Below are 17,115 nucleotides of genomic sequence, written 5' to 3'. Positions count from 1 at the left end.
TTATAATTCTATGTTACAACTAGCATGGTAGAACATGTGAGTTTCTACTACATACCAGGTATTCATGGGCATAAAAGCTACACAAATATGATTCAGTCATACCCACAAGGAGCCTTGTAAGTGAAAAAATACTAACCTAGTTTTAGTTTTATAATAAATTGTATGGGCTATCACAGCTATAAATACCAAATGTAAGGGAATGTACAGGAGAGAGCATCTAAATCCTACCTTGGAGAACTGAGAAAGGATGGGTTTGAAGGATGCATAGGAAGTCGGAATGAAGCAGGATGACAAAGAAAAAATCCTAAGAGAAAACACCAACATAGGCAGAGAAAAAGAGACATAAAATAGCAAAGCATGTTCAAGAACCAAGTGGTAAGTTATAGATAAAATATAACATACATTGGCAGTAGGGTGGGTGGGGAGAGGGAAGGAAGGATTAAAGTTTAGTTGGGATCATATATGAAGGGCCTTGTATGTCATACTAAGGGGTCTTGATTTGATTCTGTAGGCAATGATTAGCCACTGAAGACTTCAGGAAGAAGTCTAACCCATAACAGTTGTTAGAAAGATAACTATGTCGTAATAATATGACAGATGGGTTAGAAGAACAGGGTGGCAGATACTGTGTGTTAGCTTAAACTCAACACCCATTCCAAATCCCTTACCCCTTGCCTTTCTCTCCATAGACAAAAATGTGATTTGCCAATCTTCCTTGAGCTAAGTGTGGCTTACATGACAAATTCTGGTCAAGATATAGACATAAGTCTTTTGAGAAGGGTTTTGAGAAAGCACTTACTTCTCTGATAAAAGGGGGTCAGAAGCATCTGGTACAGTTTCTGTAACCCTTCTTCCTACTCTGAATGTGTATGTGTTCCCCAGAGGTATAGGAGCCATTTTGTGATCATGAGGTGACAAATCAACATGCTAAAGAGCAGAGTGGAAAGAGAAAATGTCTAGATCCTTGATGATACCAATGAGCCACTATACCAACCCTGTACTGACCAATTCCCAGACTTTAAATAGACTCTCATTTATTTAAGCTACAGTTAACTTGTTTACTGTTACTTATAAGCAGAATGCGTTGTTAAGTGACAAAAAGCAAGATTGATAGCAGGCAGATTAACCAGAGGCTACTGTAATAATCCAGGAAAGTGATGAAGACTTGAATGAGAGCAAGGATTAGAGAAGTTAGAAAAGATTTGAGAAACACAGAAATGAGAGAGATGTAGAGACAATTTAGTTTTAAGTCTATTGACATTGAGGATATCTATGGGATATAAGGTGGATATGACTAACAAATAATTAGAAAGATAGGTATACACTTCTGAAGAAATACAGGAGCTGGAAATATAAATAATAAGGACATATAAATGGTGGCTGAAGTCAGTAAAGTATGTTGAATGGAAATGAGAGAGCACAGAATGAGAAAAGACTAGAAATGCAACCTGAGAAGCCTCAGCATTTAAGGGATTCAGAGCAAGAGAAGAATGAAGAATAACAAGAGGAGCAGGAATGACACCAAAGGGAGGACTGAATTTCAGGAGGGAGTGGTCAAGAGTCAAACATTACAGAATATTCAAGTAGGTATAGAGGCCAAGGTGTCACAAGTTAGAGAGGAATTGAAAGAGAGGAAGTAAGAAAGTGACATTAATTACTGTTTTATGAAGTCTGAAAATCATAGGAAAGAGAAAGAAAAGATAGCTCAATAGGAAGAGGCAGAATTGGGGAAAGGTTTTTGCTACTGTTGTCTTTGGATAAAGAAGATCTGAAGCTATTTAGAGATTGAGGAAACGAAATGAATGAAAAGAGAAACCAAAGACTGAAGATTAAACGGGATGGAATACGGTACTGGAAAAGATAGGAAAGGAGGAGATAAGGAACACAAATAGAAGCATTAGCTTTAGAAAAGGGGGATGCATGGTTGAAAGGAGGTAAGTCTTGAAGGTAGATGGGAAGAAATTGGGAAAAACTATGTCTAATAACTTATTTTTTTCTCTATGTAATAGGAGACACAGTCATCTTTGGCAGGTATAGGAGGCTTGAGAATAAAAGGTCTGTAATGCCTCTCCTGGAGAACAGAATAGGAAACCACCCAGGAACCAGTAGAAGGAATGCTAAGCAGCATTGGGGGTCCCGTGTAGCATATGTTCCTCTCAAATAGTTAGAGGTATTTTGGGACATTTAAGAGGAGTTAACATTAATAAAACAAAGAGACAAAGCCAAGCCCAAGTGTCATAAAATATGGATATTTTATTCTAGCTCTGGGAAATGAAAAACAGAGAGGGAGGGAACACATCCTTCCACACACAATTCTAATTTAGCTGACATTAATTCTTAAAAGCTAAAGCAAATATATATGTGCATATGTATACATAATTATATACACACATACGTATTTTTTCAGATTTTAGTCTCATCAGTGTTCATATATTTCTTTTTATTTTTTTATAAATACCCTTAAAAATCACAAATGCATCCTAATACTTCTATCTCTGCCTCCTCATCAATCATTTAATATTGTTCGGATTGTATTCAATTTGAGTTTTAATCACTTATGTGATTTGTCTAACTGTACATTAGAAGATGTAAGGGAAAAACTTGGCTTAAATTATACTCCATGCATCACAGTTACTCATTACATGTTTTTTTTCATTGTTATTTGCAACTTCATACATCTTGTAGTTCTCTATGCAGACTATTTCAGCTTCTAGTGCTGTACATATCTACATCTTCTGGATGGGACTGCCCGTGATCCATGAGCTTGGGGTCAGGCATAAACTGTGTAGCACCTGATAAAGTATTAAAATGAAAAAAATTAGTCATTCATTTAACAAATTTCTTGTTGATACGGGGCACACATCAGTGAACAAAACAGATAAAAATGTCTGCCAACATGGACGTAACATTCAAGTTGGGTGAGAGAGACAATAAACTAAATGACATATCAGAAGGTGGTAAATGCTATGCAAAAAAAAAAAATCAGGAAGGAGGGGCATATGGAGTGCTTGGGTGATTTGCAGTTTTAAATAGGGTGGCCAGGGAAAGACTTCTATATTTGAGCAAAGAACTGAAGGAAGTGAAGGTGTGAGCCCTGTAGATATCTGAGGGAAATGCCTTACAGGAAGAGCAGGCAGCAAGTGTAATAGAACTTAGGCATGTCTGAGGAGCCATAAAATGGCCAATATGGCTAGAACAGAGTTGGCAAGATATGCTAATGGTGGGTACAATGAGAGTGGTAGGAGGCATGATCAGAAAACAATGGAAGGCCAGGCCACATAGGGCCATGGCAAAGTTTTTCTCCTTATTCTAAGAGATGAGAAGTCTCTGGACAGTTTTGAGCAGAGTGACATGATGTTATGTTTCTTAAAAGATTACTCTTGGCTATGGGGAGAAGAGAGTATAGGGAAACAAACATGGAAGTAGGGAGAGCAGTTAGGAAGCTATTGCAGTACCCCAGGAGGGAGATGCTGATGGCTTTTATTAGGGCAGTAGCAGTGGAGGTGGTGAAAAGGTATTGGATTCTGGATAACTTCTTAAGGTAGAATGGACAAGATTTCCTAAATGGACTCAATATGTTGTGTGAGTGAGACTCTTTAACTTGAGAAACTAGAAGAGTGGAGTTGACATTTACTGAGATAGGGGAAAGTGTAGAACCATGTTTGGGAGAAGGCAAATGAAGTGTTAAATTTTGGATGTGCTATATTTGAATTGCTAACTAGACATTTGAATACAAATATTGAGTAAGCAGTTAGAAATGTGAATCTAGAGTTCAGCACAGGAGTAGCCTGTGCTGGTTTATAAATTTTACGTTCCTAGCCTATATATGGCATTTAAAACTATGAGACCATATGAGGTCTTCCAGAACATCAGAAAAGAGGTCCAAGAAATGAGCCCTTTAGATACTCCAACTTTTTGAGGTTAAGAACATTAGGAAAGGAGATTCAAGATGGTGGTGGAGTAGGTGTATGTGGAGTTCACCTCTCTCCATGGGTGCAGCAGGACTACATCTACAGATGCAACAACTCTCATGGAACACCATCTGAAAACTAGCATAAGACCTTGGACATTGGAAAGGACTATAAAGATCCCTGCATAACTAGGTAGGACGGAAAAAAGGAGAAGGAGGAGAGAGGAGGCGGGATGGGACCAGCACCCTGGGGTTGGGGAGCTGAAGCAGAGAGATTCCTGAATTTGGGGAAACCCCCTCTCTGATGGGGAAATCAATTGGGACAGAGGGAAGCATTTGAGGCTGTCAGAAGAGGGTGACACAGCCGATCTGTGGCAGACAGGACAGAGTAAGAAATACAGATGGTCCATACCATGGCCCTACATACCCCAGACTGGGACATATGTTCACAGGTGTGCAAGGGGGCTGGGAGTTGGTGCGTGGGGATTGGAGAACAGGCCCAGAGCGAGAACTGCTGTTGGCTGTGCAGAGATGGACTGAGGAGACAGGAGGGAGGAAATCCACAGCAGGGAATGCCTATGGAGGAAGACCAGACTAACATGGAAGCAGGGTGCTATTGCTGAGTCACACGCAAGGGGAGGAGCCAGTATTGGAGCCTCTCTCTCCCAACATGCCAAAGCCTGCCAATGACAATAAAAGAAGCCTGCTCAGGGATGGCTCCTGTGCACTGGCTGCTGAGCAATAAAAAAAGCCCCCTTAGAGCTGGCCCTCACGCACTGGTTGCAGGGTAATAAAAAAAAAGCCTTCTCAGGGCTGGCCCTTACACACATGCTGCCAGGTGCCAGAAAAACCCCAGCGAGGGCTGGCCCTCATACATCTTACACTGGGTACCAGAAAAGGCCCTCACTAGGGCCATATCTCTTTTGCCTGTAGCCGCTGGCTTCCCTGCGCATTTGGTGCCGCCAGGGCTCCTGCGATCCAAGCAGTCATACCACCTCTGTGCCTGGTCCTCCCAGGGATGACCCAAGAGCTCCAAGGCAGCCTCAGGACCAGACATCTGTGGGTGGACCACACGTAGAGGTGGGGATAAAACCAAAGCTGAAACTCAGGGATGGGGTGACTAAGGAAGAAGACTGAAAATCTTTCCATTAGCTGTACAAGCTGCAGATTAAATCCCTGCAATCAGCTAGGTAGACCCTGCATCTATGGAATATCTGAGTACACAGTGAGTGTTCCCACAAATGAAAATGGTCTAGCTCTGGCAGCTGTGGAATTTGGGGGCAAGTGCACACAGGAATTGGGCCAGATCAGAGTCAGAGTGGCACCCACAGGGCCCACAGCAGGTCCAGAGACCAGTCCAGAGGCAGAGGAGAGCCTCTTGGGCTGTGGTTCACAGCGTGTGCAAGGACAATTACCGTGGAGACCCCAGGGAAACATAATTATTACTATTAATTTTATTATGTTTTGATTCCTTCTGTTGTTGGTTCTAGCTTTTTTTTGGTTTCTTTTTCTGTTTTTGTTTGTTGTTGTTTCTTTTTTTTAGTCTTTTGGGATCTCTGTGTTTTATAACATATTTTTTAATATATTTCTATTTTTACTTTGCTTTTCTATTGTGTTCTTTTCCCTTCTTTTCCTCTTTTTCTTTAATGTGTTTTTCTTTTTTTAAAATATATTTCCATTTCTACTTTGCTTTTCTGTTGTCCTGTGTTTTTTCCCTTTTTATTTTATTTTATTATTATTATTTTTTAAAATCATTTTTATCGGTTTGTTCTGTTTCCTTCCTTTATTCGTCAGTTGGCTGGCACACTGCTTTCATTTGTGTTTTTGTTAGTTTTAATCCTAATTGTTTGATTTCATTTTTGAGTTCTTCTATTTGTCTGGTTGTTCTCTTGCTTTTTGTTGTATTTGGCTCTGTTTTTGTTTCTTTTACGTGTGTGTGTTTCCTTGTTTCTGTTTTTGTTTGTTTGATTTTGCCTTTACTATTTCTCCGGGGTTTTGTTTGTCCCTTTTTTTTCTTTAATATATTTTCTATTTTATTTTTTTTTATATTTCTGTTTCTACATTGTTTTTCTGTTGTTCTGTCTTCTTTCCCCTTTCTCTTTTTCAAATATCATTTTTGTCAGTTTGTTTTGTTTCTTTGCTTCATCCTTCAGTTGGCACTCTGCTTTGGTTTTGTTTTTTGGTTTTGAGTTTTTGTCAGCTTTCTTCTTAATTCTCTGATTTTGTTCTTGGGTTCTTTGGTTTGTCTGGTCTCTTGCTATTTGATTTATCTGGCTCTGTTTTTGTTTCTTTTGTGTGTGTGTTTGTGTGTATGTTTGTGTGTTTCCTTGTTTCTGTTTCTGTTTGTTCGATTTTACTCTTTACCATTTGTCTGGGGTTTTGTTAGTGTTTTTTTTTTAATCCCCTTTATCGCTGGGACGAGCGACTTGTGGGGTCTTGGTCCGTCGACCGGAAGTCAGGCCTGAGGCTCCGGAGTGGGAGCACCGAGCTGAGGATGCTGGACCACTAGAGAATTCCCAGCCACAGGGAAGATTAATCACCTAGAGCTCTCACGGAGGCCTCTATCTGAATCTAAGACCCGGCTCCACCCAACTGCCAGCAGCTCCCAGTGCTGGATGCCTCACACCAAACACAAATAAGATAGGAACACAAACCCACCTGTCAGCACACAGACTAAAGTCATGCTAAGCTCACAGACACCCCAAAACACACCATCTGACATGGCCCTGCTTATCAGAGGGAAAAGACCCAGCTCCACCACCAGAACGCAGGCACCAGTCCCTCCCATCAGGAAGCCTACACAAGACACTGAACCAACCCCACCACCAGTGGCATAGAACAGAAGCAAGAGGAACTACAACCCTGCAGCCTAGTGAAAAGAGACCTCAAATACTGTAAATTAGACAAAATGAGAAGACAGAGAAATACCTTACAGGCAAAAGAGCAAGATAAAAACCCACAAGACCAAATAAAGGAAGAGGAAATAGGCAAACTACCTGAAAAAGAATTCAGAGTAATGATAGTAAAGATGATCCAAAATCTTGGAAATAGAATAAAGACAAGAACGTTTAACAAGGACCTAGAAGAACTAAACAGCAAACAAACAGTGATGAACAACACAATAACTGTAATTAAAAATACTCTAGAAGGAATCAATAGCAGAATAACTGAGGCAGAAGAACGGATAAGTGAGTTGGAAGATAGAATGGTGGAAATAACTGCCCCAGAGCAGAATAGAGAAAAAAGAATGAAAAGAATGGAGGCCAGTCTCAGAGACCTTTGGGACAACATTAAGCACACCAACATTCGAATTATAGGCGTCCCAGAAGAAGAAGAAAAAAAGAAAAGGTCTGAGAAAATATCTGAAGAGATTATAGTTGAAACCTTCCCCAACATGGGAAAGGAAATAGTCAATCAAGTCCAGGGAGCACAGAGAGTCCCATACAGGATAAACCCAAGGAGAAACACACCGAGACACATATTAATTAAACTAGCAAAAATTAAACACAAAGAAAAAATATTAAAAGCAGCAAGGGAAAAGCAACAAAAAACATACAAGGGAATCCCCATAAGATTAACAGCTGATCTTTCAGCAGAAACTCTACAGGCCAGAAGGGAGTGGCAGGACATATTTAAAGTGATGAAAGGGAAAAACCTACAACCAAGATTACTCTACCCAGCAAGGATCTCATTCAGATTCGACGGAGAAATCAAAAGAGAATTCAGCACCACCAAACCAGCTTTACAACAAATGCTAAAGGAACTTCTCTAGGCTGGAAACACAAGAGAAGGAAAAGACCTACAAAAACAAACCCAAAACAATTAAGAAAATGGTAATAGGAACACACATATCAATAACTATCTTAAATGTAAATGGATTAAATGCTCTAACCAAAAGACACAGACTGGCTGAATGGATACAAAAACAAGGCCCGTATATATGCTGTCTACAAGAGACCCACTTCAGACTTAGGGACACACACCGACTGAAAGTGAGGGGATGGCAAAAAATATTCCATGCAAAGGTAAATGAAAAGAAAGCTGGAGTAGCAATTCTCATATCAGACAAAATAGACTTTAAAATAAAGACTATTACAAGAGACAAAGAAGGACACTACATAATGATCAAGGGATCAATCCAAAAAGAAGATATAACAATTGTAAATATCTATGCACCCAACATAGGAGCACCTCAATACATAAGGCAAATGCTAACAGCCATAAAAGGGGAAATCAACAGTAACACAATAATAGTAAGCAACTTTAACACCCGACTTATACCAATGGACAGACATCATCCAAACCAAAAATAAATAAGGAAACACAAGCTTTAAATGACACAACAGACCAGATGGACTTAATTGATATTTATAGGACATTCTATCCAAAAACAACAGAATACACTTTCTTCTCAAGTGCACATGGAACATTCTCCAGGATAGATTACATCTTTGGTCACAAATCAAGCCTTGGTAAATTTAAGAAAATTGAAATTGTATCAAGCATCTTTTCTGACCACAACACTATGAGACTAGATATCAATTACCGGAAAAAAACCTGTAAAAAATACAAATGGAGGGTAAACAATATGCTACTAAACAATCAAGAGATCACTGAAGAAATCAAAGAGGAAATCAAAAATTACCTAGAAATAAATGACAATGAAAACATGACGACCCAAAACCTACAGGATGCAGCAAAAGCAGTTCTAAGAGGGAAGTTTATAACAATACACTCCTACCTCAAGAAACAAGAAAAATCTGAAATAAACACAACAACCCTGGCTCTTCTGTAAAATGTGGCTTAGAGCAGTAACAATGTTAATTATTTACTTTTAGTATTCAACATAATGCACACAAAGTGGTACATACAATACCCTGTGCATGGTAAGTAGGTAAGAACAATTTTTATATTTACTTTGTGACATAAGACTAAAAATATTTTTTTCACAAACTTGTTTTTATTTTAAATGTTTTTCAAACTCTGATTCATTTTGAAATGATTTTTTTTTAACATTTGGGAGACACACCTTTTTTCCATAGAGGAATTTAATTTCCAGTTTTATGATGAAAATGAAGGGAAAAATTTACATACAGTGATTTATTTTACACCTACCTTTTCAGAAACAGTTTCTGCTTTATAAACTGGGATAGACCTATATGTAATTTAACCACTAAGTATATTTTAAAAACAGCCAGATCTTAAATAATCACTATCTATGACATTAATACAGTTCTCCACAGACAGATTTTTAACCTGGGATCCCTTTGGGGGAGGGAGGTCTGTGGATAGAATTCATGTGATCTACGAACTTGAATGGGGGAAATTTGTCTTTATTTTCATTAACCTTTGACTGAAGATGAACGTTTTCTTCGATAATGAATGCAGGCAACAAACCACAATAATATTGACGGTACCTTAGACTTTGTCACTAATAGAAATCACAGATAATCACACTGCAGTTGCAGATATCTTGAAATATTTACACTTACTACTACTTCAAAATTATAGCCTTAATCAGATATGTTGTTAGATACTGTTGATTAACACAATTAAGGAAGCTCATACATTACTATGTATTTTAGTTTATGCATTTAAAACATTCTGAGAAGGGGTCTGTAGCACACAGAAAAGATTAAGCTTAGTGGTTCTGTCTGCTTCTTTCCCAAATGCATCTTTACTGCCACCTGGTGGAAGCCTTTGCTCAGTACAAGTGAAAAGTATACTACGAAATAGTTTAATCAATGGTTTTTTTTTTATCAAACAGACATACTATAGTAAGTATTGACAAATAATTATTTTATATAAGTCTGAGCGTGTCTAATTTTCTTAACAATGTCCACCAATTGACTAAGTTCTCTAACACTTCTACTCACTACCTTAATTTATATTCTTGTCCAAAATCTGGTCAAAGGGTCAGATCACCTAAATTTGAAAGGCTCCTTTGCCTTTAGGGCTCCACCTCTCAAAATTTGTTGAAAGGCTTCAAATTTTTAGTTTATCCATAGCTTATGTCAGATATTATTAACTAGAGGAATATACATAGAGAATTCCCTGTGGAGCTTTACCTACAATCCACCTGCTTGGAGGCCTCACCACTGGAGATTCTGCTTTATAATTCTTGTTAGAGTGAATTTTAGAAAAAACAAAAACAAAAACTCAAGAAATTGTGATGTGGATCCCTCTGGTTTAGAACCATTCAACCTAGGTCATTTGATTTCTGCCTTTTTTTTTTTTTAAAGGGTCATCTCATGCTATTCTGAGTAATTAAGGATTATATCTTTCCTCTTAGAAATTTCCTCATCCCTTTTGATCCAGGGCTCTCTGTCCTCCCAAAGAATTACCAATCATAAAAACTCTTCTTGAATCTCAATCCCCTAATCATTGTAATGATTTTCTTTGTACTTTATCATATTTTAAATCTCTAATAAAAAACAATTTATGCTTAGTTTTTTTTTAGTAGACTTTAAAAAAAGCTGGTGTTATACAAACAGGAAAGGAATAAAGATATTTTAAAGTTATAAAACAGCAATGAATTATTATCTCAAATAGCCATTAGGTGTTATCTGTTCACTGATAATTTAGTTCACGCCTTATCTCATTTATATTTTAAGCAAGTTAGGTACAAAAAAAATAGGACAGATCACTAATAAATTGCTGAGTGAAGTTATGAATGTTAGAGATTCTATTTTAATTTCTTTTGTATAAAATTGGGATGATATTCAGTATTCAGCTTTTCAGTAACTGAAACACTAAAAGATATTAGTCATTGCAAAGTACTTTCACATGCTGTTCTATTCTTTCCATTCTTTTTTCTCTCTATACTTCAGTTTGGCTATTTTTTTATTGTCCTGTATTTGAGTTCATTATTTCTGTCCTCTTTTTTGTATACAATCTGCTATTAAACCCGTCCAATGAGTTCATAATTTCATGTACTGTATTTTTCACATCTAGAATATCCACTTGATTTTTTAATAGATTTCAACTTTCTGTGAAATTCTCCATCTTTCTATCCATTTTGTTCATCACGTTTTCCATTTGACATATTAGTCATAGTTAAAGTGCTTTTCTGCTAACTTCAATATTTAGATCACCTGTGGGTCTGCTGTTATTTTTTTTTTTTCTCTTTTGTTAGTCACATCTTCCTGCCTCTTTGCATGACTAGTATTTTATTTGTATGGTGGACACTGTGTAAAAAAGAACTGAAGAAGCTCCAGATGATATCATCGGCCAGAGGGGGGACCCTTTTCCTCTTTTAGGAAGGGTGAAGTACTTAACATATCACTCCAATCAGGCACTGAGCTGAGCTGCAGTTATAGTAAGAGTCAGTCAACCTCTGGTTCCTCCCTCCTCCTCAGGTATGATACTCTCTAGCTTCTGATTGACAGCCTGAGTTTCTGTCTCCCTCACACTAAAAGACTGTAGGAAATTTGGTTTTGCCCTTCAGGGTTTTGAGTTTGACTATTTAGTGTTATGACCCATAAAATAATCTGGGAAATATCAAGAGGGGAAGATGAGTCATGTATGTATGGCACACATCATCCCTCTAAAACAGAAATCAGCAAACTTTGTTTGCACAGGGCCAAAGTAAACATTTTCAACTTTGTAAACCATAAGGTCTCCATCACAACCACTCAACTCTGCCATTTTAGGGTGAATGCAGCCACAGACAAGACAATACACAATGAGTGTGGCTGTGTTCCCATAAGACTTTATTTATTTATGGACACTGGAACTTGAATTTCATAGAATTTTAACTTGTCATGAAATATTTTTCTTTTGATTTTTTAACTATTTTAATCACATAGGAACCATTTGTTGAATGTACAAAAATAGTCCATGAGCCAGATTTGGCACAGGGTCCATAGTTTGCCAACCTCTGAGAAGGACATTAATCTTGTGAGACTGTGAGAGATTTCATTCTGCTCTCATCAGATTTTGAAGAGGTCCATGTCACCAAATTTCCAAATTTGTGATTCCCAAAAGAAGTTATTGGCATAAATGTATATGGATGATAGAGAACAACCAAACTCATATTCAGAGCCATGATATATAGTTGGACAGTACACCCAATGTATTCTGTATGGTGAGAAGTGGTGGCCATGGCTAGGTTCCCTAGCTAAGTAATGTGCTCCCAAAGCGTGCTCAGTGACAATAAATTTGTTTATCGGCAAAATGGCTAATTACTCTAGGCCAATGATAATGATATCTTCTAACACTTACTGAGAACTTAGTATGTGCTTGACATTGTACTTTTTGCTTTACATGCAATATCTCATTTAATCCTCACAACAAGCATGTCAGAAAAACACTATTATTGTCCTCCTTTTACAGATGAGGAGACCGAGGCTTGAGGTATTAGATAACTTGCCCCAGGCAATAAAACTAGTAAATGTTGGATTTAGGATTCAGATCCAGGTTCTATTCTAAAACCTGTACTCATAACCACTACTGTTTTCTGTGTCTTGGACCTTTGGGATTGCATGTGAAATGTGGAAATAGTGAGTCTCAAGGGTCTCAAGTATAATCAACTCTGAATACTATATGATAAGGATGAATAGTACTGGGTATCTCTCTCCTCTACATGTCTCCTTAGAATGCTTTTCATATACCACATTACCCATGACAGGCAGGCAAAATGTTCCAGAATCCAGATGTGTGAAGAAAAGACATTGGCTGGGGATGGTTTGGTCCCATTGTGAAGTTGCAACATCTCCACAAAGATCTCTGGAGTTGACAGGCATGTAGAGAAATGACCAGATATATTATATGCCTGTAGGAATACGATCAACTGGGGATTACTCAGAGAGAGTCTAAAAACTGTATAACTTATCTTGATTAGAAAGGAGACGTGACAGGGAATAGTAAAACTCAAATCAGGTTTGTTACTCAGTGACAGCTTTTATAAAGATTAAGTAAGAGAGGAGGAGGCTGAAATTAGAGACTAAACTCTGGCTTTGAATTAGATAATCTATATGCAATGGAAAGAGCTGGGACTTTGGTGTCAGGAATATCTAGACTATAAACACAACTCTATTCATAAACTATAATTCTGGGCAAGTTACTTAAGCTCCCTGAGTCTCAGTCTCTTTATCATAAAACAATTATAATTACATATATACCAGAGTTCTTTTGTTTTGTTTTTTGGGAGAGAATTGAATAACATAACATACTAACAGCTCTTTGCACCACTGTAGTTGCTCAGTAAAGGGGAGATATTTTCATTATTCCCTAATTCTCTACCTCTGAGTTGGTCCTATTTCCTTTGTAATAAGACAACTTAATGCATAGTACCATTTACTTGGTACAGATAAACAAACCTACATAAACCAGTGACTGGTGAGTTTATGTGAATACACTACTGAAATGGTATTAAACACTCTGTTACTTTCTTTTTGATCACAGTAAAACCATGGTAGTATTTGCCTAGGAAGTATAATTGTCACTATTTGGTACCACAAAGTATTAATTGCCTGAATCTAATACTAGCAAAGATATTAGTATTATATAACTTGTGTTATTTTTACTATTTGATGCTGAAAGTTCTCCTAGTATCTAAACTAAATAAAACTGATGGTAGAAGAGAAGACTGATAGGGGTATATAGCACAAGAAATGGAAACCTGATATTTCTTCTATGTAGATGTGACTCGTTACAGCATGTAAACTGGTAGAATCCAGAAAGACACATTTTCCTCCACCTGATTAAAAATCTCACATCTATAAATTGATTAAATGCTTCACTCACCCAACCAGCCAGTGCTATTCTCTACTCCCATATGCCAAGAACTATGTTATGAGCTATGTGGCAATTAGAAAAAGTTCCACGTACCTGAGTACCTCATAACCTAAAAAGATACAGACTACAGATGAGAAAGACAAAACATTTATGAGGAAAACACATACATAAGTTCAAACTATTAATTATAATACTATAAAATTATTTAAGAAAAGAATGAAAACAAAATTGAATTATTCCAAACAAACCTGAGGTGGATTCTGATTTGGTCTTTGTTTCAGAGCTGAGTTCTGCTGACAAAGGCACTGCACGTTTCAGGTTGTGAGTTGTTTTTGCAGGTATTTCTATTTCATCAGAGCTTCCTAGCTGTTTACCAAAAAGGATTTTTTCCTTCATAAGTAAATTATTTTACTAAAAGAATAAAATATCCTAAAAAATTATAGCATGCAAAGGTAGTATATTCCTTCATCTCTTTTCAATCCATCCTTGACGTCTGTCTAGGACTCTCATTACAAGCTAAAACCCACCCAAACAAAACTCAAAATCTACCTTTTTGGTCCATTTAAACTCTACCTTAGTTTTTTCTTTAGGTTCAGGAAGTGACTCTTTTTTGTTGTTTTTTGTCCACAATGATTTAACTGCTTCATAAATTTGCTGGCTTGTAGCATATGCCTTTTTCCCAGTTACCTAATTAAAACAAAAAGTGAGTCAAATAATATACACTTTTAAAAGTTAAAATAACAAATACTAAAAAATTTACACCTGGTATTTTATATGAACACTCAGGTCAGAATCAATAATAAAGATATAAATCTCTAGATCATGATAACACAAAGCCTAATTTTCTATATCTTATATGAAAAATTATTTGCCTCATGTAAAAGGCTAAAATATATATAGTTAGTACAACACCAAGAGTGAATCCTAATGTAAACTGTGGACTTTGGGTGATAACAATGTGTCAGTGTAGGCTCATCAATGGTAAAAAATTACGTGACTCATTAGTGCAGTAGGTAGTGTACAGCCTCATAATTGTAAAAAATGTATCCCTCTGGTGAGGATGTTGATAACGGAGGAGGCTATGCATATGTGGGTGCAGGGGTGTACCAGAAATCTCTGTACTTTCTCCTTAATTTTGTCGTGAATCTAAAAGTACTCTAAAAAAAATAATAAAGTCTTAAAAATGTATAGTTTGCATTCACACTGTAACGTGAATTTAAAACTATGTCTGTTTAACAGGAGTTTGGGAAAGACAGTTTGAGATAACAAACAGCTGACTGAGAAAATGAGATTTTAAGATGCTACAAAGTTAATGCTTTTGCTTAAATTTTTATGTTGCTTTCTCCAATCATAAAGAAAAATAATTAATGTATTTCTCTAGAGAATAAGACTTTTTTGGTAGAAACGTGAAATAAACAATGAACTACAAACACACTAAAGCAGAGGCTAGGATGCTGACTGAATTCCTGAAGCTGCTATTATTTTCATTCATATCTCTTTTCCTTTGGAAAAAATCTCTGATTCCTCCTTTCTATTCTTTTCCCACCCTTTTCTTTCTTATAGTTAAAGTAATGTTAATAGCTATTGATTTTTCAAACTTTAAAGAGGTTTTGAGGCGCTTTCTAGTTTTACACTTTCTATAAACATAAATTTTTAAAAACTATGTTTTTCTTCCTTAAATAGAAATATTTTTATTATTTTTGCTAAGTATATATCTATACTTAAGAAAAATCAGTCAATCCACTAGTAATGAAAGTCCTCTTCCTCCTCTCAGTGTAACCTTTGTTAACAACTGTATGGATATTCTTCTTGAATTTTTACTCTTTTATGTTCATTATATATGCACACACATAGCATTTTAAAACAAACAGAATGTTGATACTTATACATCTACCAAAGGGATGACGTAGATCTATATGCACTGACATGGATAGAAATCCATGATGAACCACTGAATTGCAAAAAAGAGAACAAAGAATAGATTATAAACTACAATCTCAATTATGTTTTAAATTAACATTTAAAATAAACTGCCCACACATACACTTTTTTTCCTTTTTAAACACAAATGGAATCACGCGATACATATTATTTTGAGGTGTGATTTTTTAAAAGCTTAACAATATGTCACAGAGATGTTTCCATATCAGTTTATATGCCAGTAGATCTGCTTCTAACAGCCGCACAGCTAGTATTCTATATGGATACATCACAATTCGTTTAACAAATCCCTTGTTGATGGGCATATGGAATACTTCCTTTTTTATCCTGGCAATTATAATCCTGCTGTAATTAGCACCCTTACACAAATAACTGGGAACATATACCGTTGTGGTATTTCCTTGGAAAAATTTCTAGATGTGAAATATCTGGATTAAAGATTATATACATTTTAATTTTTGATAATACTGCCACATTGCCTCTAGAAAGTCAGCTCTATACTGTAGCAATTTACACTCCCAGCAAGAGTATATATGTTTTCCAACCCCATTTACCAGAAGTGTTATGATTTTTAAAAATCTTTGTCAAATGGAAAGGCTAAAAACCAGTATCTAAATGATTATTTAAATTTTCATTTATTTGATTGCTGATGAAGTTAAGCATTTTTCATGTATTAGGCCATTTATGTTTCTTATTTTGTGGACTGCTTGTTCATACACTTTATTTTCTTAGAGGGCATTCATCCTTTTCCTATCGATTTATAGAAGCTTTTAATATACGGAAGGATATTATTTAATCCTTTGTTAATATGTTGCAAATAGTTCTTCCAGTTTTTCATTTATCAATTAACTTCGTATATGGTATACTGTGGTCAACAGAAATGTATGACTTTGATGTAGTAAAATATATTCATTTTTTTTTCTTTGATGGCTTCTGGATTGTGTTTTGCTTAAGAAAGCCTTTCCTATCTCAAGATTACACAAAAATTCCTCTTTTCTCTTCTAACATTTTATAGCATTATATTTTATCATTAGATCTTTATTCCACCTGCAATTTATTCTGCATGATTTTTAGTAAAGGTCTAAGTATTTTTCCAAAAAGCCAATTATTCCAACACATTTCTTGAATAGTCCATCTTTTCTTTACACATTGATCTGAAATGCCACTTGTACCATACCCTCCCCCTCCCTCCACAACGTATACGAAGACATACTCCACATATTTGTTTTTGGACATTCTCTTTGTTCTCTTGGTATATTTTATTATCTATGCTATAGCTTAGTATCGTTCCCAATACATGGTACATGGACAACAAATACTGGTTGAATGAATGTCACGTTTCCTCCAAATCCAGGAATTTTGTAAGAACCGAATTAAATATATAAATTTGAGAACATCTGCCATATTCTAATATTGAGTCCTTTCATCCAGAAAACAACACATATCACTAAACTTATTGAATTAAAAAAAAACGCCCTACAGTAAAGTTTAACAGTTTTTAAAAAATATGTTTTAAAACACTATTT

At 36.3% G+C, this 17,115-nt stretch overlaps 1 protein-coding gene across 4 annotated transcripts in view; it reads right to left on the bottom strand.

Annotated features, from left to right (window-relative positions):
• Positions 1-2,233: 2,233 nt before the first annotated feature.
• APOOL (apolipoprotein O like) overlaps positions 2,234-17,115 on the bottom strand; it is a 91,793-nt gene continuing 76,911 nt past the window's right edge. For all 4 annotated transcript variants that reach the window (XM_082447450.1, XM_082447453.1, XM_082447452.1 and 1 more), the window contains 3 exons: positions 14,222-14,335; positions 13,897-14,014; positions 2,234-2,792 (listed from right to left, as the gene is read on the bottom strand). In XM_082447450.1, coding sequence (XP_082303576.1) covers positions 2,704-2,792; positions 13,897-14,014; positions 14,222-14,335 — 321 coding nt within the window. In that variant the 3' untranslated portion in view covers positions 2,234-2,703. The remainder of the gene's footprint in view (positions 2,793-13,896; positions 14,015-14,221; positions 14,336-17,115) is intronic.

This window comes from Balaenoptera physalus (assembly GCF_965194825.1).
Source record: "Balaenoptera physalus genome assembly, chromosome: X".
NCBI classification, from domain to species: Eukaryota; Metazoa; Chordata; class Mammalia; order Artiodactyla; family Balaenopteridae; genus Balaenoptera; species Balaenoptera physalus.
This window is presented reverse-complemented; position numbering and strand designations above follow the sequence as displayed.